This window comes from Argiope bruennichi, chromosome 3 (genome assembly GCF_947563725.1).
Source record: "Argiope bruennichi chromosome 3, qqArgBrue1.1, whole genome shotgun sequence".
In the NCBI taxonomy this organism is placed as follows: domain Eukaryota; kingdom Metazoa; phylum Arthropoda; class Arachnida; order Araneae; family Araneidae; genus Argiope; species Argiope bruennichi.
The window spans coordinates 84,288,461-84,311,736 of record NC_079153.1 but is presented as its reverse complement, the minus strand read 5'-3'; the positions used below and the strand labels follow the sequence as shown (position 1 = coordinate 84,311,736).

At 26.2% G+C, this 23,276-nt stretch overlaps 1 protein-coding gene across 3 annotated transcripts; it reads left to right on the top strand.

Moving 5' to 3' along the window:
* Nucleotides 1–2: 2 nt before the first annotated feature.
* Nucleotides 3–20,331, top strand: LOC129963344 (GATA zinc finger domain-containing protein 14-like). 3 transcript variants are annotated; one of them, XM_056077663.1, is made up of 10 exons: nucleotides 3–255; nucleotides 2,942–3,112; nucleotides 3,942–3,999; nucleotides 7,479–7,550; nucleotides 9,893–9,992; nucleotides 10,113–10,180; nucleotides 11,015–11,084; nucleotides 14,684–14,893; nucleotides 15,777–15,989; nucleotides 18,258–20,331. In XM_056077663.1, exons 2-10 carry the CDS (start codon nucleotides 3,076–3,078, stop codon nucleotides 20,082–20,084), a joined length of 2,655 nt encoding a protein of 884 aa, XP_055933638.1. In that variant the 5' UTR covers nucleotides 3–255; nucleotides 2,942–3,075; the 3' UTR covers nucleotides 20,085–20,331. The 3 variants fall into 3 exon arrangements, with proteins under 3 accessions (XP_055933638.1, XP_055933639.1, XP_055933640.1); XM_056077665.1 differs by lacking the exon at nucleotides 2,942–3,112 and adding an exon at nucleotides 5,059–5,254 and having other exon boundaries at nucleotides 6–255; XM_056077664.1 differs by lacking the exon at nucleotides 2,942–3,112 and having other exon boundaries at nucleotides 4–255.
* Nucleotides 20,332–23,276: the final 2,945 nt, after the last annotated feature.

The window sequence follows — 23,276 nt, the reverse complement described above, 5'->3', positions numbered from 1 at the left end:
TGGTTAAAAGCATTTGAAATATCTTTAAAAAATTTTAATATTGATTTTTATTTAATTTTTTGTTTCTCTGAGCTTCGGAGGCCAGCTAGTGGTGAAAATATAAGCTACAGCTACACAGTTAAGAATACGAAACTGAATTGTAAATATATTTTATATTCACTGTACTCTTCGTCAACCCTTTTTTCTCATTGCATATAACGTTAGTTCTCTCAAGAATTAAAAAAAAAGTTGTTTTTCTTTTATGATGCAAATCATGTAAGTATTATATTTCTTAACTTTTGTGTTTTCTCTTAGCTGAATAGATAAATTTTGCTGTTCCTTTTGTACTTAAAATGATTAGTGCATAATTTTCATGCCGCATCACTGTTATTTATCTAATCAATGAGATACTGGGAAAAAAAAAAAAAACACATATGGAATTGAGTATTAAATATCGCTGAAGAAATTCAATTACCTTGTAATAATTTATCTGACTTTTTCTATTTTAAGCTCATGTTTTTGTTTTTTCCGGCTAGTTTAATAAAGTATTTACAACTTCATATATTAGCCTAATACATATGCAGTACGTAAGCAAGAATCATGACGTTTATCTACGTTACAAATAGCTGTTGTGTGCATATGAAATAGTTAATAGGATCATATGTTCAGGTGGCTGTATTTTTCTGTTTTCTACATAACTGTATAATACTTAAGAAACGGCAAAAGCTTTGTTTCTCTTCCCGAGTTCCTAATTCAGTTACTATTTGATTCGGTAATAAAAATAATAAAGTGTTTTCTGATACATGTGCTGCCTTTTTTTAGTCTATTCCTTTATAAAATAGAACAAACGTATTAAATTTTTATTAGACAAATTTGAAACATTTCCTGTCTATTACGTTAATTCTCTAAATTCGATCTTTCAAAAGTATATATCATCTAAACATATTTCTAAGTATAGGGTTCTAGTAATTTCTTATTTTAATAATTAGAAAGTAGCCATTAAAATTAGTGTTTTGTCGATGATTTTTTTGTATTATTATATTATCTCACTATAAATAAATGTACAGGATCCCAAGGATTTAATTGAATGTATAAATAACCACTAAGTTTGCTTTTTTTTTTAAGAAATTGATGAATGCAAAATCTTTTATATGTTTTATTAAAGGATTTAAAATATTCTCCAACCATTTAAAACAGAAGCTTTTAAATTTTGCATGATGTTTCTTACATATTTTATTTAAATCAAATGAATCTAATGTATAGATATTATTGCTTCATTATTTAAATATTTAATTTGAAGATGAGGTGTCAAAAAAAAGCACACTTTCAGAAATCTTTAACTTTCTTTTTTTTTTATATAAAGATTTAAAAACTGTCAGATAACAATAAAACATACTCTTTCCTTAGTAAGAAGTTTCCCCCTCTAAGAACAAGATTTTTTTTATTAAGTCCTTTATTAAATTTTATGTTATTAACAGATTATACTCATACATACCATCTCCTGAATTTGTGCTCGATTCTGATTTAAAACATGGTAGACTGCTGGAAATATATTAATGGTATTTAGTTACAATATATGTATTAGATCTGTGTTTTAAATCTAGAGTTATGTTTATACAAGATATTGTTTATATAAATTACGAATAATATAAAGAGTTTTAATGGAAGTATTAAGATAGGAAATTCAAATCTTTTCTCATCTTTAATTGTTGTTAATCTACACATAAAGCATTTTGTATGTGGATAAATTTGTTGGTATTTCATGAAATAGTCATTAAAGTTTCAACTTGTAGATATTTAAATTTGAATCGCTTTAAAAATATCTATTGTCATTTTTCTATTTGGATGCCTTAAATGTTTATCACTTTTGTAATAAATAAATGCATTTATGTGTATTAAAAAAATGGAGCTAAAAAATTTCTCTTAAAATTCATTCATGCATGTATCAAGAAAGGTTATTTGATACTGATAGCTAATATTTGGAGTTTGCCTTCATTTTTTTATTATTTTCATTTTTTTTTAAAGTTCATTAATAATTTTTCTACCATTGAATATTTAAATGATAAAATCTATTTTTTTATTGCAGATTTATCCAGAATTCTGAATTTTTTTTGCTGCCCAAAATGTAGTTTTTTAAAAACTTTTATTTGAGTGAGGCTGACTGACTCTTGGAATTTATCTAGTTAAAATTGTTTCTTCTGTAATTGACTAATTAGAATTTTTTTAAATAATAATTTGCCGAATATGGCATTTAAAACCGTTACAATCCTAAAAAATGCAAATTAAATGTTTCTTTGATGAAATCTTATTTATTTATTTCCAAGATGGTGGCCATTGGATATCGCGTCTTTTACATATTCTAAGTCAAACTAACAACAAATCTAAATTATTATAGGTTTTGATTAAATTTTGAAAATTTATTTTCAAAATTTTGAGAATTGTCTTCTTTGTTTAATTTTCATTGATTTTATCAAGATTTGTAAAGATGTAATTCTATAATAAATGTAAAACCCAAATGAATTGTCTATATGCTGTGCAGACACCTTAAAAATAAAATTGCAATGTCTTATTAGAAGTAAAAAAACTTTTAATTATAATACAGAACTAAATTAAAATCTTTAATAGATATATATTTTTTATTATTTTTAATTAAACATTTTTTTATAAAATAGTTGTAGTTCATGTGCAACTCAACCATTGTAAAAAGTAGTAAACAAAACAACATTAGTGTTGTTAGAAGATCGTTTCATTGGGTTGCCATATTGGCTACAAACTCGGGGGTACGCTAAACTACACTTCAACCATATCTTATTTGAAAAAAATAATACACATAAATTTGAGATCAGAATTTCTACAAAATTCTATTGGTCAAGATTTTATTTAAAATTCAATGAATCTTTCATCCATGATATCTTAAAAGAAATTCTTTTCTTCTCTAATACCTTTCCTTTCCTGGTTTCAGATTCTCTTCAATGGCTATTAATATAAGTGGTTTAGCAGACATTTTATATTCTAAAGGAGTTCTGGAAGAGTGATGTGTGAAAAAGTAGTGTCTTAATCAAACTGGACTTCATTTATTAGCTGTAGAAAATATAAATGCAGCAATTTATAGAAATGCAAGACCTACCCAAAAGTAGCCTGAATTGAGCAACTATTTAAAAAATGCTGAATAATATTGTGATATGATGCAATTAATAATTTTTTTAAAGAAGTGCACCTTTTTTTCATTTAACTAAGCAGTTTGAAAATACAATCATAAAATTACTAAAAATTATGCTATTCAGTGAAATATTTTTTTCCATCAAAATTACTATCTTTTTCGTATTAGTGTATTTAAAAAAAAAAAAAAAAACCTTTGTGTGTATATATATATGTATATCATATTAATATTCTGATTTTTTTCAATATTATGCTAGTTTTATTTCATATTAGTTTTTAGAATGTTTGATATGGTAATGTGATTAGCCCAGTTCTTTTGAAATTTAAAGATAGAAAGGAGATAAAATAAGTTTTTAAAAAAAAATTATAATAAGGAATAAAATGTTGTAACTATCGCTACAAAGTTAGTTTCTGTTATAAAAAAATGTAAATTCATTCAAAAGAAAATCATATTTGATGAATTCTTTATGATATCCAGTTCTGAAAAATAAAAAGCCAACAAACAAATATATAGGAACTAAGCAAGGAAACGAAATTGACATCAAGATAAGTGAAGTTAAAAAGCAAGGGTGGGTGGGGGGGGAAGATGAGAAAAAACATGAAATTTTAAAAATCTAGTGGGAATCCCCCCTTTTTTTATAAAAAAGTAAAAATAAAATATTCTGAATTTTTTTTTCATTTGTATTTTTTCATAAATGCCAATTTATTTTAAAATACTATTAATGCAACACATTTATATTATATAGTATTTTTAATTAGAAATAATTTTTTTACTAACTTGATGACTTTAATTTTTTTTTCAGACCTTGTTAAAATGGTTGATTTTAAAGAAAAGTCTTTTGAAATGGAGGATAGTGCAAGGTATTTATTCCAATTGAGTAGTTTTCAGAGAATTTTTTTAAATTTTGAAACCGAATATAGTTTAAGAATTTCTTATAAATTTGTATCTTATTATTTCTACAAAATAATTATATTAATCAAAACTGTCATTGAGTTCTTTTGTCCTTTTTTTTGTCATTTGGTTTAGGTGTATTAACTGCATGTCAATAATTGCAAAAAAAAAAAAAAAAAACTTAAAATATAAATGGTGATTAACTATTAGAGAAATTGTCCAAGTTCTCATATTAATTTATTATGTTCATCAGTGACCTGAAATTAAACTTAAAGTCTGCCAATAGCAATAATACATTAATACCATTAATTAATGGCAATAAATAGCAATAATACAATTATTTCTAAATATACTTAAAAAATAATGAATAATTGGAATTTATAATTATTTTTAATTCAGTATTTTAAATAATTTTTATTAACTCTTCATAATTATTCTAGCTGTGAATTGCTGTTTAAATTGAATTATTTAAAATATTGTCTTATAAAATAGAAAATATCTCCTATTGTGTTAAAACAACAATTAAAAAAGTGACATTATAATAATGTGAAGGCAAGGAAGCAAAATTGAAAATACACTTTGTCTTCCTGCCTTTTAATTTCCATCAAAATTTTAAGTATAGCATTAACACTACACAATACCTCCATATCCAAAGTTCATGTGGCTTCTTTCCGGTTTGGTATAGATGTATGGGGACTTTATTAAAAAAAAATTGCACAACAATCAATAGGAAAGATACAAACAAAGGCAAAATACCTATACAACATAACAAGAAATTATAAAAACTAGAATGAAAAATATCTTGAGTACAATAAAACTGTATGAATGAGCATTATAATGTACAGTATGAGTGAAAATATAAAGGAATTATAAAAATTAGTTACTTGAGGGGGTTAAAGAATAAATTATGAATAAAATGCGAGCTGTATTAAATGGTGCCCTAAGAAATTGATTGGGTTAATCTAATTGCAGCAGTTCTCCTTGATCAATTAGGAATCTAATCATGTTTATGATTCTTTTTTTGGAAGATGAATTATTAAGGACTCTTTTGTACCAAAGACTTTCTAGCGAGGATGAGGGTTTTCGGAGGTGCCATGAAAGAGTAAAAGGGCAAGATGTCTCAAAGTGCATGGGATCGCCGACTTCTCCACAAGAGCAATAATCATCCTCTGATAAGTGGAAACGGTGAAGAAAAGAAGGGAATGGACCATGTCCAGGAGAGTGGTTGGAATTTTACTGTTTTGATGACTTTATAAACAGAACGACCAATATTACTATTATCCCAAAGAATTTGCCATTTTCTTATAAATATTTTCTGAAGATGCTGTTTAAGATGACACTGGGGTTTTGCAGCTTCCATTGGAACATCGTAGATAATGGCTGCTTTTGTTAGAATATCAGCTTCTTCATTACCTCGATAACCAGCATGGGCTTTGATCCATCTTAAGACAATATTTGGGTTTTGGAAGAGTAGGGACTGGATGTCTCAGACAAGTTGATGAGGAGAATGTTAATCTTGTACTGCTAGCAAACTTGAAAGACTGCCTGTCCAGATTTTAATTGTCTTGTTTTCTTTACTAGCTTGTATAATGGCCCTTTTCAGTCCAAGCGATTCGGCTTGAAACACAGTATGAAATTCCTCTAGTTTTCCTTTCCATTCAAGGACTTCCATGCCATTTTCGAATTCGCAATATGTATGACCTTTTCCCAGTCCTTTTTTGGACCCATCTGTGTAGAATGTCAGACTGTTATCCTCTTCAAAGGGCTCTATTGTTGAGATTTGTTTTTCTATCTAAAACAATGAAGGGTGGATAGTAATATTCTTGACTCTTTCTTCAAACTCTCTTGGATAATATGTTACACTAGAAATATTGTTTTAGTTGAAACAAATTGAAAATTTTTTAACAAATTCAACTGGATTTGTATCTTCCATTGCTATCTGAAAAATGGCCAACTCGTACTTAACCTTATAGTTGCTAGCAGGGTCTTACATTATTCTCTTTCCAGTGGTACCTGATTCTTTATAGTATATTTTTATTGTTGCTCTCATAGCTACATCTCTCATTTTAATGCATAAGCATGTTCTAAATGAATCCTTGTTCAAAATCATTTTAGTGCATTCCAAAGCAAAGAGGATATCATTGTTATACATCTAGAACAAATTACAGAGAAAAGTATTTAAAGTTTTAGTGATAATATGTAGACTTCTTAATGCATATGTATGTAGGCAATCATGACAATTAAATATTTAATTATAATTTTTACATAAATCTATTTTAATTATTAGTTAAAATATGCATTGGATTTTTTTTTAAAAACATATGAAGAATGTAAATAATCAAGTTGAATTAAAAGAAAATATTTGTTTCTTAGCATTCTGTATCTTAAATTCTATAAATTTTATTGTTTGATTTTTTTAATAAATTATTATTAGTGCATGTCACTAGAATATATTTTTCATCTCTGATAATCTCTTTTTATATGTTATGATTGCTTAACTTTTTTGTATTTGCTTGAATTTGGCTTTACATAAACAATGATTGATATTATTTTATCTATCTGTAGAATGATTCTTAAGGGTTATTTTTGTCTAACATTTTAGAATATGTAAGCATGTACTTTTTTAATATCTTGAAACTCTGATTTTGTTATTGACTATAGTTAAGGTAAAAATTTTTGTACACAAGATTTTGTTTTAGTTTGTACTGGCTTATCAATTAATGAAATGTTTAATGCAATTTAATCCTTTGTAAAACACTACTCTTTAAATTTTAAACTTAAAAAAATAAATAAATTAGGTACCTTATTTAGGCCCAAAAGAGTACAAAGATTAAAAGTTATGAAGATTGTACTCAGCATTTTGATTTTGTGGTGGTTCCATCAACTGGAACATTGTGCCACTACAACTGTTAAAGGTGCGACTAAGCGAGCATTGCAGTAAAGCTCAAAAATGAGTAAAATTTCTGACATTCGAATAGGAAAGCACTGCTTTATACTTGTGTAGCAAATTTAGCATGACCTAAGATGCAACATGAGGAGAGATGGGATGGGGATAGATTCTCTATTCAAGGGCAATGCTTTTGAGACTTTTGATGCTATGAAAAGACTTGGGTAATCTCTCCATGCCATTTTCAATACATTTAATTTACCATAAGAAAATTATAAAGCAAACATTATCAAAATAAAGAGAAGAAAATATCATGTAGCTCTAAGCAAAGATGACCAAAGATGCTGATTTAAAAAAAAAAGAAAGAAAAAAAACTTTTGACCCCCAGAGTAATGGTAACTTGCTTAACAATATTCCTTAAATTGAGTTCCTTGAGCAAAGTTAGATATTCCATCTAGTAGAACACTGTACCGCAAGGGGTTAATAAATGTATTTTCAGTGTTTTTGAAAAATTGTTACCAGTTTGATTTTATTTAACTTATAAATAAATTTGCTTTGCAGTTTTGTTGAACAAGAGCTTGAAGCTCTCCAGTCGATTTATATAAATGAAATTGAAGTTAAGAGCTATGAGGAGTAAGTATCTTCAGTATGAAGTTTTGCTTCAAAATTGTAAATTAAGCCCATAAGGTTTTTATGCTGGTTGATCAATCTTTGGTTTGATAAAGATAATGAAAACTGTATAGTAGAATGACTGTATTTTGATTTTTTTTTCACAGCTTTTTTATTTGAAGCTAGTGTGATGTTTATTAAACATTCATATTGAACCCATTTTTTTTTAAATACTGCTCATTAACTCAATAAATGTAAATTTTTATATTGATGCTGCAAATTTGTATTAATATCCTCATATGAATTATTTTATCACATAATATTTTACATCTAAATATTAAGATGAAACATATGTTTTAAAAATTGCCTTTGTTGTAGACAAGGTGCTTTTAGTGACCAGTTAATTTGCAGAGAATAATGTTTGCTAAAAATTTCAGCTAAATTTTTTAATGTTACTTGCTTATAGTAATTTGACAGAGCAAAATATTTTTTTTCTTACTTTGATAAACATATTACTTGTACTATTTTAATTATCTTACATCATTTTGTTCTTTCTGCTCTGCTTTTCTATAATTTGTCAATTTTATTCTCTTTTAAAAATGATTAAAAAAAGTAGCTTTTCAGTGATATTTTGTTTGAATGAATGTATTTTTTCTTTCGATTTAATAATTTTTGAAAAATTATTTTTAAGACATGACCTAAACAATGATCTTAACAATGATTTTTATTGTAATGATATTCAAAATAATATTAGTGCTTCATTGAATTGTGTTAATGTTATGATAGAAAAAGAATATGCTTTCTTCACATTAATTAGCTTTAAAGTAACTCATTTAGTAAGATTCACTTTAAGTGTCATTAAATTTTGAGGCTGTGCTCAGTCTTTCTCACTAGTTTCAAAAATTACTTTTTAAAAATATATAATTATAATTTTTATTTTTATTTTGCTTCTAACTACAGAGTTATTTTTTTAAACTTTACACATTTGGTTTTATAATTTTTGAAAACTATTTTTAAGCCTTTAGTAGTGCAGTCCAGCTGATTATGTCAAGCTATTTTTTTTAAAGTCAAACATATTGTTTTTTAATTTTTATTTCAGTGTAAATGGTTTTGACGAATCTGGTGATAGTTGTGTATATACTATTTTTTTAATTCAATTACTTTGTGATTTCTTTTGTGTATTGTTTTATTTCGATCAATGCTGAAGTCTTGCTAATTTATGTGGTGAATAAAATTATATAGAAATCGGAAACTCTTTATCTTTTAAATTCCCACAAATCATATTAATTTTTTTCATAAAACATATAATTAGGTTTTTATGTAATTTTTGAAGCTAAAGTATACATTTTCTTTTCTTTTACTTTTTTTCATATAAGTTAATAGGCCGATTTTTATTAAATTTTTAAAATGCGAAATATTTAGTATAGCTCTTTACCAAACTTCGAAAGTAAGATGTGATAATTTTTTATAATCTTTTATTTCTAAATGCTTCTATTCCTTTCTGTTCGAAGAATATGATTAAAAAAAAACCTGAATTAGAATATGGCATTGTTCTATCATCAATTTTGTTGCCGTTTTGCTAATCTTATAATGATAATTATTTTAGTCCAGGCATAATACAAATACTTAAATAAATATTTAAATTAAAAAAAATATGCATTAAACATTTTTTTTTTATAAAAACTATGTAATTTTATAAAATAGAAAACATACTTTGCTTAGAAAATATGCAGGGTTTACATAGGCATGCATGTACAAAGATGTCCAATTTTTTCTGCTATGATATTAAAAAAATATTTAATTTTTACAGAAATTTCTCACTACATACCCTATTATAATAATGAATTAATGACTAAATTAATAGTAATAATTTTAAAGATTGAAAAAGTACTGTCTTTTAATGAATGTTTTAAAACTGTTTTTATTAAATTCATTTTAAAATTATTTGTCTTTGCTAAAGATAATGTAACAGCAGGGGAAAAAAACAAACAAAAAAACAAAAAAAAACTTATGAAGTAAACATTTTTTTCTTCTGGATTTTACTTCTGAGATAAGTTGCATTTGGTGCACAATTGCTAAATAATTTCAAGATATTATTGCACTAATTTTGTAGATAAATTGTTAAAACATTTTTTTATTAGAAATCTGTATTTCTTTTAAATATTGTAAATGATAATTTTTTTAAAAGTTTTTTATTAATGTTTATATTGCTAATTTTTCAAGAGATAAAAAAAAAAAAGTAATATTATAATTTTGATTTCTTTAAACTAATTAAAGTTATCTGCAAGTAATATTTTTTCTTTTTACTGAATACTTTTTTGTAGTATAGGAAATTAAATATTTGAATGAAGTGTTTTTTATTGCAGGAAATTGACATCTGTATCAATAGATCTCCATCCTGCCACTGCAGATAATCATGATGAACAATATGTTCGAATGACTTTGAAATTTATTTTGGGTGAAGAGGTTGGTAGTTTCAAAGTCTCATTCATTTTTAAAAATTTCTATTAGTCATAAATTTTTAAAGTATTTTATATATATATATATATATATATATATATATATATAAACTTTGTTTCATTTTAGTATCCACAAGTTGTACCTGAAATTTCAATTAGGAATCCTAGAGGCTTATCTGAAGAAAAGCTCAATAGGTAATAATTAACAAGATATTTTGATATAATAATTAACAAGACAAGTGGATTAAAAATGTCTATTGATTTGTAGATTTTATAAAAACATTATTTTACTAATTGAAGTACTTGTAGTTTGGTTAAAATAAATTCATGAAATTTCTAATGATTTTATTTTGGGAACAAAATAAGTTTTTACTATCAAAAAAATGAAGCCTAAATTATATTTTAGTACAAATTTAAATTGTTCATTTTTATAAAGTTTAATAGAAAATAGAAACTTTTTAAAATCAATAAACTAAATGAATAAATAAAGTACAATTAAAATTAATTAAAAAAATAGCATTCTAGTCTATTATTCATTTTTCTAGCTCTTTAAAACCAATATTTTCCAATGTCCTTTAATTGAGATATGAATGATTTTTTAGTTTAAGTAAGAACATAGTGTTTGCAATGTTAATAATTTGTAGACGATATTTTTCTTTTTTTTCATGTACCAAACATTTTTAAACAAATGTTACTTAACTCTCAGTTGTATTAATACATTAAAGTGTTGAATGTACTTTTTGTCACTATTTGTTAGGCTTGCTTTAATATCTAGCCTAACATCTTCAAAAAAAAAAAAAAAAATTATTTAACAGTTTTTTGTTGTTGAATATTTAAATAATGCAAAAAATCTTTGTGGAGAAAAAAAAGTTAAATTTGTGTGTGTAGATTTTTTGAGTATTTTATTGAAACTTAAATCTTTTAATTAATGGTTCAACTGTTGTACTGATATAAAATTTTATTTTTATCAATAACATCAGTTTGAATGAAGCAGTATTATTTATTCTCAATTTCTTATTTAACTTTTAGCATTATGCAAGATCTGTCATCTTTAGCGGAAAACAAAACTGGCAATTCTATGCTTTTTGAAATAATTGAAGTGAGTATCTTAAAGCATCCGTGAAAAGTTTTAACTTTATCCTTACAATAAATTTGCTATTTATAAAAATGAATTTTTTTTTTCTGCAAGATAGTTATATTATTATAGTTTTATTTTTTATATTTTATAGTTTTTATTACTTTTATGTTTTATTTGCTTAATAGTTTTTCTTAATAGTTTATAGAATGAAAGATTAGTGGTATAGATGCTATTTTATGCTGTAAGCTCATGTTTTTTTAAAATTTCTTAGAGAAATATATTAACTTTTATTTCGCCTAATTGTATATACAGGGTGTTTATAAAGTCCCGGACCCATTTTGATGTTTAATAACTCATAAAATAATAAAGATAGATTTAAATTAATAACATAAATGGTTAAATAGACTCAAAAAGTTTCATGACCCTTGTCAATGAACTTCCACGTGTGCCCACTTTGTCGCACGGAGAATATCAAGTCGATAGTCAATTTCACGCCAGGTAGCGACAAGCATGTCGGCATCCACAGAGCCATTTGCGCACATTATGGCAATTAACAATGCCAGAAACATGAAAGGATGCTTCATCAGAGAACATTATGCTCTTCAGAAAATCAGCAGCATCTTCTATCCTCCTTAGCATATCTGTTGCAAAGGCCATCCTCCTAGGCCTATCGTTCGGTTCCAAAACTTGAACAATTTGAACTTTGTATGCATGCAGTCTTAATTTTTTCTTAATAACCTTGTACACTGTCGAAATTGGCATATCCAATTCTGTTGCCGATGATCTCACAGATATTCTAGGATTGTGTAAAAATGTCTCTCTGACACGCTCAACATCAAAATCACTTGTGCAAGGACGTCTGGAACGTTTCTTATCTTCGATACTTCCAATTTCTAGAAAATTCTTTTTCCACCGCAAGATGCTGTTTTTGGATGGAGGATCTTTTTGGTAAATTCTTCTGAAATTTCTCTGTCCTTGCACTATCAATTTCATTTCTATGAACCACCATAAAATCTGTGCTTTCTCTTGTGGTATATGCATTCTCCTTAATATTCGCTCGAATAAAACATCACATACAAAAGTACTACATAGAACAAACACATCAAAAGTAAACATAACATTGCAATAGTTGCCAAAAACAAAAGAGAGAAAAATGCAATTAATAAGCAGACAATATTTAGAAAAGTACTGATATTGAGACTGGAAAATGAAATTATCTGAAATTAACCACACGTGCAGACGATATTTACAAAAGTAAAAATATTCAAACCTGAAAAGGAAAATATATGAGTTATTCCATCAATAAATGCCCTAAGTTTGTTTATATCTTTATTATTTTATGAGTTATTAAACACCAAAATGGGTCCGGGACTTTATATACACCCTGTATATCTTAAATTAGCCTATGTTACTTTATTCAAATTTTCTCTTATATCCTGATTTAAATCCTACTTTTAAAATTATTTTTAACATACATTCTACAAAATTGCTGACGTTTTGGTGATGGGATAAAAAAAAACTTAACATTACACATTTCATTCAAAGATACCCAAGATTCCCTTTTCTATATCAATATAGGCCAAAGAAATTCCTCTCATAATCTTTTAATCAAATGATTAAAGAGAAAAACTTCTCCCACATTGTCTCTTGTGTGCTGGTGTAAATGGATCCTTTCCGCTTTTGTTTTAGTATACAAATTGTTCCCTTCGAGGAAAAGTAAATTGAGGTTCATTTAAAGTTTATATTCTTTTTTTCCATGCATTTATCAAACTCATGCTACATGTGTATGGGTATATACACACACACAGAAAGAGAGAAAGAATGTGTAATATAAACATTAAAATGATAAAAGAAATAAAGCAATATAGTTTTTGTAAATTTTTTTTTGTAATAAATTATACTTTTGTTTGTTTCAAGATTAGACTTATAAAAGGACATTTATTAAATAAAATTTTGATCTGTCTAAAAAATCTGTTAAATTATCCCACATTCAAATTTTTCTATTCTTTCTGTATGTTGGAAATTAGATTTATCAGCTATGACAGGTGCAGCTGCTTTAATTAGATACATTCTGTTGTATTTATTTGATAGAAAAATATATTCAATAATATAAGAATTGTTTTTAATTTGACTGTAGTTTTACTTTTAAGGGAATAAGCATTTATTTATTTATTGTTGTTAATTAATTGGTTACTTAAAAATGTGCCAAATTTTGAATACTATTCCATAGTGTTATCCTTATGATAAATATTCCATGGTATTCCTTTTATATTTATTAGCATTCCATTTTTTTAAAATTCCCCCCCCCCCCCCTTTCACCCCATTTTTAGAAGTACTTTATGCTTAAATTTGATTGTTGTAATATATTTGTAAAACTGAATTAAGCTTGCTTTTCTTATCTTTTTTTATTGCCACTATCATTCACAACTTTTTAATGTGTATTATTTGTAAAACAATTAACACAGAGTTTAAGTTTTTATGCATTTCTAGTGCAAGTAAAATTAGATAAATTCTACAATGGAAAAAAAAGTGCATAATCATAGCATCTAGATGGAATATTTATGATTTCTCGTAAGTTTTTACTGATTCATCTAAACTCGCATCATAATGGCTATATATCAAAAACTGTGGATGATTTCTTGATAAGTATCTCAAATGAATATTGAAGTTCCCTAACTTCTCTCAAAATATAAAATTTCAATTGTTGAAGTGATTCATAATTTTCTGCTACAAGAAAGTTGGGGAAAAAAAAAAAAAACCTTGAATAACCTGTGCATTTAAAACTGAAAAATTGAACTGAAACAGAGCAGAACTGAACTGAATAACTTGTTCTTTTTGACATGCAATGAATCTGTCAAATTTGAAGAATTAAATAAAATTTCTATTAGTTTTAGTTATCAGTTTCAGAAATGAACATAAATGTAAAAGACCAGTTGAATTAGTTAATGAGTTTTAGAAGTTATCGCTAAACTGTGATATTTATGTAGTAGTGAAAACATGCAACTAATTACTTAGTTTCACATCTAACAAAATCAATTTGTAAATTATTTAATAACTAGTCACTTTTAGTGACCAGTTGGTTTGGTGGGAATATTGATTATATTTAGTTTCAATTAAATCAATTAGATTTCACTTCATGTCTGTGGTTCTCTTAGATTGTGAGATATTGAATGTAAATTAAGCACACAAAAAAGTTTAATTATTTGACAGAAATACAAAAAAAAAAAAAAAAAAAAAAAAAAAGAGAAGTTTGTCTACTAAATTTGTATTGTTAGAAAAGAAAAGAAAAAAAAATGTGTGCAATAAAATTTTTGGAGGTTTCCATGAAAAAAGTCAAATTTGCTATATTCTCAATTAAAATTTTAACAAAAGTTGTTTTGAAGTGTTCATTTTCACCCATCCAGAGTATATATGAGCCAAATTCGGTAACTGTAGGACAAATGGCCTGGCCTGTAGAGCCCCTAAACACGCACAAAATGTTCGTTTGCACAAGTTCTGATCATTTGAAGATTACATTTTTGTTATTGGAAACTGATAATGTAGTTTTTCAATATATATATATATATATATTGTCCTTATAATCTAACTTATTGGATTAAAAAAAAAAATATTTATCCTAGGCTGCTAAAGAACATTTGACAAATGAAAATCGACCTTGTGGTGAATGTGCAATTTGCCTGTATGGTTTTAGTGAGGATGATGTATTTACTAAAACAGAATGCTATCATTATTTTCATTCACATTGTTTGGCAAGGTATGTAAAAAATGCTGCTGCTGCTTCTGAGAATAATGTTGAAGCCAATTACAGTGATGCACCTTCTGATAAAAAGGTATTTGTAAATTAAATTTTTAATTTTCATCGTGTGAGATTAGAATAGTTGCTACATAAAATTTGTTAAATTTTTTTTTGTATTTTATTTAACTGATTTTCTAACAGAAATGTCTTTTAATGCTAAATTATATTTGTAAAATTTATTTTTTGAAATAAAAATATTAAGTGAATAAAATTTAATTTTTTTATTTGATAAAACATTTGTCCAAATACCTTTTGTAAAAGTCACCAGTTTTCTCACTAACTAAGGAAATCAAAATATTTTATAAAAAGTATTTTTCTATACATTTTTGAAATATTTAAAACCAAACATAACTAAGTTATTTTAATTGGTTTCTGGTCTAAGAGTATATATAGTGAATATTATGAATATTTATTTTATTTAATTCATTTTCCAAAAAAAATTCTATTTTATAAATATCTCACAGACATTATGTATAGTTTGTTATGTAAACTATAAAAGTAAAAATAATAATTAAGACCCATGAATTATATAAATTTAAACTTAAATATATATGATGTTGTAATAATTGTACATGGATTGGCAAATATGTTTATAAATTTTGGAAATCTTAGTTTCTAGTTTAATAATTAATGCAATTTAACTTAGTTCAAATTTTAATAATTAATGCATTATTAAATTTATGTATAGTAAATTATTTCTATATATTATTTCAAATATAGTTGGCATTAATTTTAGTGAAATGTAATATTTTTACTAGCAGTTTAAAATCATGTTATCAAAAATATTTTCCTTTCTCTATATATTGTATATATTAATTTTTAAATAATTGCTTCATTATATTATTTTTTATCCAAAAATATCACTAATTTCTTTGAGTAAAAATTAAATATGGATAAAAAAATTTTTTTCCCTCCAGGTTTTGTGTCCTATGTGCCGCTTACCAATTCACTTTGAAGGTTCTGAGGAACTTTATCCTCCACCTTCAGCTAAAGATGATGAATATGTGATTGATGAGGAAATTTTAGCACATCAAAAAAAGATGGCTGATTTGTATCAGAAACAACTAAATAAGGGAGGCATAATTGATATTGAGGCTGAAAAAAATAAATACCTGTTGGAAATTTCAAATGTAAGTGCTTTGTTAGTGAAATTATATATAATTTTTCTTAAATAAGGTTTAAAATATGTTGTAATGTAATTGTTTCTGTTTATTTCTCAGATTTTCTAGAATAAATCTTAAGAAACTATATTGATTCATTTTTCACTGTGGAGGAATTATTCAGAAATTATACATAATAATGAAACTGATGTCTTGTGATAAATCACTATATACTTAATTGTACTCAAATAATTGAGTAGTGAATAGTTAATTAAAAATAATTCTATTATAAACTGTTGCTTAATATATACCTTGTTTATAAAAAGTAAAAGCATTGAATTATAAAATGTGAATGATTTTGTAGTTATGTAATATGAAATATTTTTTAAACTCAGAAATCTATTGTTTTTGAAATAAAAAAAGTTAATAGTTTCTTTTAGTTTTGAATACAAAATGTAGATTACATGTGATTTCTCATTAGATTTGATTGCTGCTTTGCAAATTCTAAATCTTCATGGTCTGCGAGACTCAGTTTGAATATTGTAACACAAAAATGAAAATTTCTGGTTGTGTTTCAAAAATTAAAATACAAGACATAAATGAATTTGACTTTTTTATGGAGAAATAATATGACAAATATATCAAATACATTGCTCTATAAATCTTAATTCCATAGAAATAATGCTGATAAGATGTATTGTGTTAATGACATATATAATTTCATCTTGATGTGTTTAACGAGTACATTTGTTACTGTTGCAAAATTCATACTTAATTAATGTAATACATGCAGAATAATTTGACTTGAAATATCAGGAGTGAATGAAGCTGCCATTATTGATACATTTTATTTCTCACCATGTCCACTTATAGGTAATCAGTAAAGAAAGCACTAATATGAACAAGATGTTCAATGAATAAGTAAAATCCAAAAACTTCTGCCATCCATCTTAAATTTAAATAATTAATTTACTGCAAAATAGACTTCAATTCTGTATGCCTTGTTCAGCAAGTGGTTTCATCATTGAAATTCATGTTCAGTCACCATAAGCAATTGTTGACTTATTGACTCGTGATTCTTTCATTAAGATGTGACTGTCTTTCCAATGAATACTCTTCTGATAAATAAAATAATCAATAATAAGTAATATGTCATAACTTCAGCTTCATATCTATACATAATAAAGTATATATATTGATTTTTATAAAGCCATAATTCCAGCTTCATATTTATGCATAAAAATTGTATATTAATTTTCAGCATATTATTCATTGAGGTTTTTAATTATGGATTTATTTAGACATTTTAATGCTATTATGGCTTTCAAAAGATTTTAAATTTTAGTGTATGCTGTTAACTGTCAACGCATAATTACCTGTTATTAGAAAACTGAAAAATAAAAAAATGTCAGAGAAATGAAAATTGAATATTACCATTTAAAAGTTTCTTTTGCACTTTGGAGTTTTTATTTTCTTTGTCATCTTATACAATCTTATGTCAATTATATAATTTATTAATTACTTATCTTTTTATATGTGAAATAGTAAATGTTAGGTATTTATCAGTAAAAATATGAGAAGAAACTACTGATTTGTGTATTGATATGCTTGTATATATATAAAAAAAATTATTGAAAAAAGGTGTGGATTTTAGGTTGGAATGAAAAAAAATTAATTAATTATCCAAATTGACACTGAAGGTATTTTTTTCCATTTAGTAATACTTATTTGTATAAAGGGATTTTTCTTAATTTATAAGTTTAATTTAAATCTTCTAAGTTTCTAAAAATTATAAAATATTTTATGGTGAAGTTTCAAATGAGAGTTTGAATAACGAGTTTGAAGTATGTTGAAGTTTCAAATCTTGAATTTAATATGCTCATTGAACACTTTAATATTGTAATTTTTTTTGTACTAAATAAACACATTTGTTTGTTATATGTAAATAAAGGACTAATAATTTAATTTTATGTAGAAATTAATAATTTTATTATTTATTTACTGTTGTATGCAAAGTAAATGTTTTAAATTATAGTTATAAATGTTTTATTTACACAGTATTTTAGAAATATCTTTTCCAATTTTTTAATAGTTGCAAATTTCTGAGGGGAAAAAAATTGAGTACCAGAAAAAAATAGAGGGGATAAAAAAAAAAATCCTGTAATAAAAAGAATATCCTTGTTAGATTTGTGTTGGTATTAAAGCAAAGAATAAGAATTTATCTTGCAGAATGCAAATATTTTCATAAAAATTGAATGAATCTGCTGAATTTCAAAGTGTCTTCTATTATATTAACAGGTTCCTACTCGAGTCGGTGCCACTGAAAAATCAAGCCCAAGCTCTACAGTAGATGATACTGATTCTACTCCAGAAGCTGATCCATCCTCCAAAACAGATGAAAATGCTTGTGCTGATTCACAATCTTTGTTGAAGAATAAAGTATCAGGAAGTAAAGACTCTCGAACTGAACCCAGAAATAAAGATAAGCATGATAACAGACCAAGGAATGATAGATATGGTTATAATAAACATTCCAGAAATAATGTTAATCGTAATAATTCTTATAGAGGTAATCAGAGATACAATAGGTATTCTAAGCCTAATACTCAAAACTACAACCGAAAAAGTAATAATACTTTTACAACTGAAGAAATAGATTATAAGGATGAACAGTATACTGATGATGAAAATAACTCGCCTCAGAATAAGCATAAAAATGCTGTTGGAGATTACTCTGAAAGTTCCCATGATACATCTCCAGTTTCAGAATCCTCTCTTGCATATAGATCATATAATATTCAGCATAAAAGTGGGGGAACTAATGTTAGTGATTCTAGAAAATATGTTAATGACAAGAAAGGAAGTAATTATAGACCACATTCAAACCGGGACCGAAGACATGGGCCAAATGATTATGAAAAGCATGGTTACAGGGGAAATCAACGAGGCACTAAAGGCAGCCCTTCCAAAAACGATTCACCTAGTAAAAACGACTTTCAAAATGATGTAATGAATGATGATGTTTCTGTATATGATTCTAATATTCATGAAAATTCAAGTGAATCCGTGAGTGGATGGGCTGCTGCTTCTGCACTAACAGAAAGACAGAGTAATTATAAGAATTTTAATAAAACGCAGAATTCTAATAAAATGCAGGGAAACAGATCTGGATATACTAGCACTCAAAGTAAAAGAAATTCTTATCGTAATGGTGATTCTGATGCAATTTATCCAGATGATAATGTTCAAAGTCAAGAAGGAAGAAAAGACTATTTTAGAAGAGGAAAATCTGGAAAAGGTTTTCGAAATAGTTACAATGATAGACAACATTATAGAGAAAACAACTATAATTCCCAAGGTGACAGATATTCGCAAGAAAATAATCATACAAGAAACTTTAATCAGCAATCACGTCAAGGAGACAGATATTCACAAGAGAAAAACTCTTACAATTATGAGGATAGAAGAGATTATAACAAGAATAGGTCTAATGATCGAGCAGTCCATGAAACCTCTAATCGTAAGTTTTCATCAGATGACAAATATGAATACCATGAAAGAGAAAATAATCCCCAGGGAAATATTTCAAAGAAGTCCTCTTACAGAAACTACAAGGATGAGCAGTTTGATGATGTGGATAGCAATTACATAGAGAAGGGTGACAGATATAATGGCAGAAATAGAAATAATTCTCATTACCAGAATAGGGACCAGAATTTTAAAGGAAATCGAAATAATAGGTATGACAGTCATAGTTCTTATCAAAATAATAGGAACGCAAATAGACGAAATACACCAAGAAAATATAGTGATAACCTTGATAGTCATTACTACAAGGGTGATGAAATAACTGTGCCTGAATCTCAGGCAAGCCAAGAATCGGTAAATTATGTGAATGAAAAGAAATTTTCTACTTCCACTGAAGAGGTCTCAGTAGCAAAAACAGATGTCAGCCGAAGCTTTGCTAACGAAATTCCAGTTCAAGAAACCAATGTACCTGATACTACTAGTGATGCCATGCCACAGAAGGTAGTACGACCACCTCCTGGTTTTAATAATCCTCTGAAGAAAGTTGTTTATGGTCTTCAGGCCGCCAATCCTCCTCCGGGATTTCCACGAAGCTGACAACAGTTGTTTCCGAGAGACTCCTTACTTTGGATTAAAGGCTGGATGCGATGCTTTAATATTTTGACTTATATTTATTTATTTAAAAGTCTGTGATGATTTAATTCTTTAACTAACTGTTTCAATAACTTGAAGCCTGTATGTTGGCTATTTCTTTGTTACCTCATTTTCAATCAATTTATAAAATTTTCTCTATTTGCAATTTTCAAAAAGTTTTAATACCACAATATAGATGTTTTTTTCTGTCTGTGTAGAAGTTTCATTTATTTTGTCTTTATGGGACATTGTATTCTTACCTGATTTTAATAGTTTTCAGTTTAATAAAAATTTATTTAAGTTTAAAGTTATCATAAATTTTAGTACTCATGTTTAATATAAGATTCACCCATTGAAAGTGATAATTTCTTCTATGATTTATTTAGATATTTTTTATATTTGCAGATTAAAGAGGTATCATTACGATTACATAGCTGATATAATTGGTATAAATATTCTGTCTATATTATACAGGATATCCAACATTATCATGGTCCAGTAGTTAATTTCTAAACTAATAGAAATAGAAGTAGACAGAGTTCCAATTGCAAAAATGGTTTAAGTACTGAAAAGAGTTATAATTTATGTTGTTTGCATCAATTAGTATTTTTTTAAAGTTAACTTTCAATAGTATTCTCCTGGTTCTATCGGAGACATTTTTGAAAAAAAAAATGGGTAATACTTCAAAACATGATGAAAAAAAAAAACCTATTATTTTATGACTAAAACTGACCAAATTATTGCTGTTTAACCAAGTAGGGATGGTATACAAATATATTTTAAAGTACAATTGGAAACAGTTACATAATAATGAATAATTTCTGTTTGCAAACAAAATCTCACTCGGAACCATAAATTTAACTGTAAAAGTAATCTAAAATAGTGATTTTCAATTATTCATAATTTATTCAGTTTTAGTTGCAGAAAATGATTTTTTGTTTAAGCTGTTAGTCTCAATAATATTTTAAATATGACTGACATCATCAGAGGATTGTAAAAAAATTAGTTTCCTTATTTTCTGAGAAATAAATTTGACTCGAACAACAAATTCTTTTTCTTGCTGTTCTTGTGGAACTATTGTCCAATTGGAACTGTATGTCTCTAATGGTTTAAAAATTAGCCAATGGGCCACAATAAGACTTTGTTGGATACAACAAATGCTCTATTGATCTTCAAGATACGAGGGATTAGTCACTGGTTCACTTTCACAAAACAATATATTGAAGTTATTAATTCAGCAATGTGTTTGATCCAATCATGGCATGTCGGCTGTTTTCATGTGACAATGATTAATATCACACAACTCAATTTTATTTGACTGTGAATGTTACTTCCTCTAACATGTGACAAGAATTGGATTCATGCATACTCAATCTATGTAGAGAGAAACATGATTTGGTGTTACTTGTTTTGTTGTTTTTGTGTTATTAAGGACACTGCTTCTGTTTGCATTGTATCAGATTCCTCTTGGTATATTCAGACTGGTATCAATAGAACCATGGGCATGTTAGCTATTTTCACATTCCATGATTGCCACAGCATTATTGGAAAACTGAATTAAATGACTTACACTCACTTTCATATTTGTCATTCAATTGTGGTTGATGTTTCCGTTAACACTCGTGAATAAAAAAATGAATTGCAGTATGATGATCCTGATAGAGAATCTAGAATGTTTCTAATGTTGTCACTTTTATTTGTTTAAGGACACAGTTCATTTACTTTATACCATTCCTGGTATCTACAATTATTTACCAGCGAAAATTCTGAAGATTTACCATGTTTAATAATGCTACTAATCATATTTCCATTTCGATATGCTTTATATGATGTGATAAAGGAACTTTTATCTTCTTTCAGTTTTCATTTTAAAAACTTTGTTTTCAATTTGAAAAAACTGTGTGTTTGATGAATAGTATTGAAATATATTTCTAGAACTTTGTTTCTTAAATATCCCTTATTTGTTATCCCATTTTTATAGATAAACATTTCATGACTTCGTTTCCATTTAGAAAGATTTGCTGCAAATCATTGTTAGAAAATAAACATGAAAAATGTATCTCATTTGATAATTGAATTTAATTAAAAATATCTGTTTAACAAATTGTAATCGATTATTTTGAACCAAGAGTTAATTTTTTATTTTTTTTTAATTTTATCTCTTAACATCTATGGATAGAACTTCATTTGGGGTTGGAGCACTATTTAATAAGACCTGTTCTTGAACCGTTGTATATTGAATAGTAGTAAAAAAATATTTAAATTTTCAAAAATTATCAGTACATGAAATAATATTTTTTTTTTTTTTTAAACTGACTTCTGCCTTGAAACATATAAAGTGATTTTCTTGCTTCTCTTGCTGGACTTAATATTTCAAATTCTTGTAAAATATTATTCTATCTGAATAGAAAAATATAAATTATTTTGATCAGAGCTTGTCAGGAATAAATTTCCCAGCTTGCTAATCATCTTGGCATAACTCATTATAAAACTTTTTTTTTTTTAATATAGCATTATAAGTTGGAAAATTCTAATTTAGAATTTATCAAAATGGGTAATTGTTTTAAATAAAGATATCTTGAAAATAGAAAAAAAGAAAAAAAAAATCAACTTCAGGCAATTCCATAATTTAGGACTTAATTGACATGTAGGATTTTCCATATTTTATTAAATGTGCAATATACAAGCCTTGTAATTGCATTCAATTAAGCCTGCAATTACTGCTATTGTATGTAAATATCACACATTTGATAGCACAATCTTATGTTTTCTAAGTTCGTTCTTTTTCATATTGGAATCACAGCTGCTTACCTGCGAATTGTTAATGGGAATAAAATAAAATTTTAGCTGTTTTTAATACGTAATTCGAGGATCTCTTATATAAAAATGTAATATTGTATTAGAAATCAATTCCAACAATGAAATATATTAAAAATTAATAGTAAGTTTATCCGATTAAATAATTGATATTAAAAATATTACTTTGAAATTGGCAATAATTTTTAAGTTTTATTGTTTTAATAATTATTTTAATGAAAATGCATTTTTTTTTTGTAATAGTGGAAAAAAAAACACCTTGGATTTTGAATATATTAATTTTTTATAGAAATTTAAAAATCAAAAATTTCGATAATTTTTTTTTTATTTTGTAAGTGT

Bases quoted from the DNA above. Each gene is read 5' to 3' on its own strand.
- LOC129963344 (XM_056077663.1), top strand. From the start codon at position 3,076: ATGCAGCAATTTATAGAAATGCAAGACCTACCCAAAA. The intron at 4,000-7,478 runs GTATTTATTCCA...TTTGCTTTGCAG, and splicing joins GAAATGGAGGATAGTGCAAG to TTTTGTTGAACAAGAGCTTG. The intron at 15,990-18,257 runs GTAAGTGCTTTG...TTATATTAACAG, and splicing joins ACCTGTTGGAAATTTCAAAT to GTTCCTACTCGAGTCGGTGC.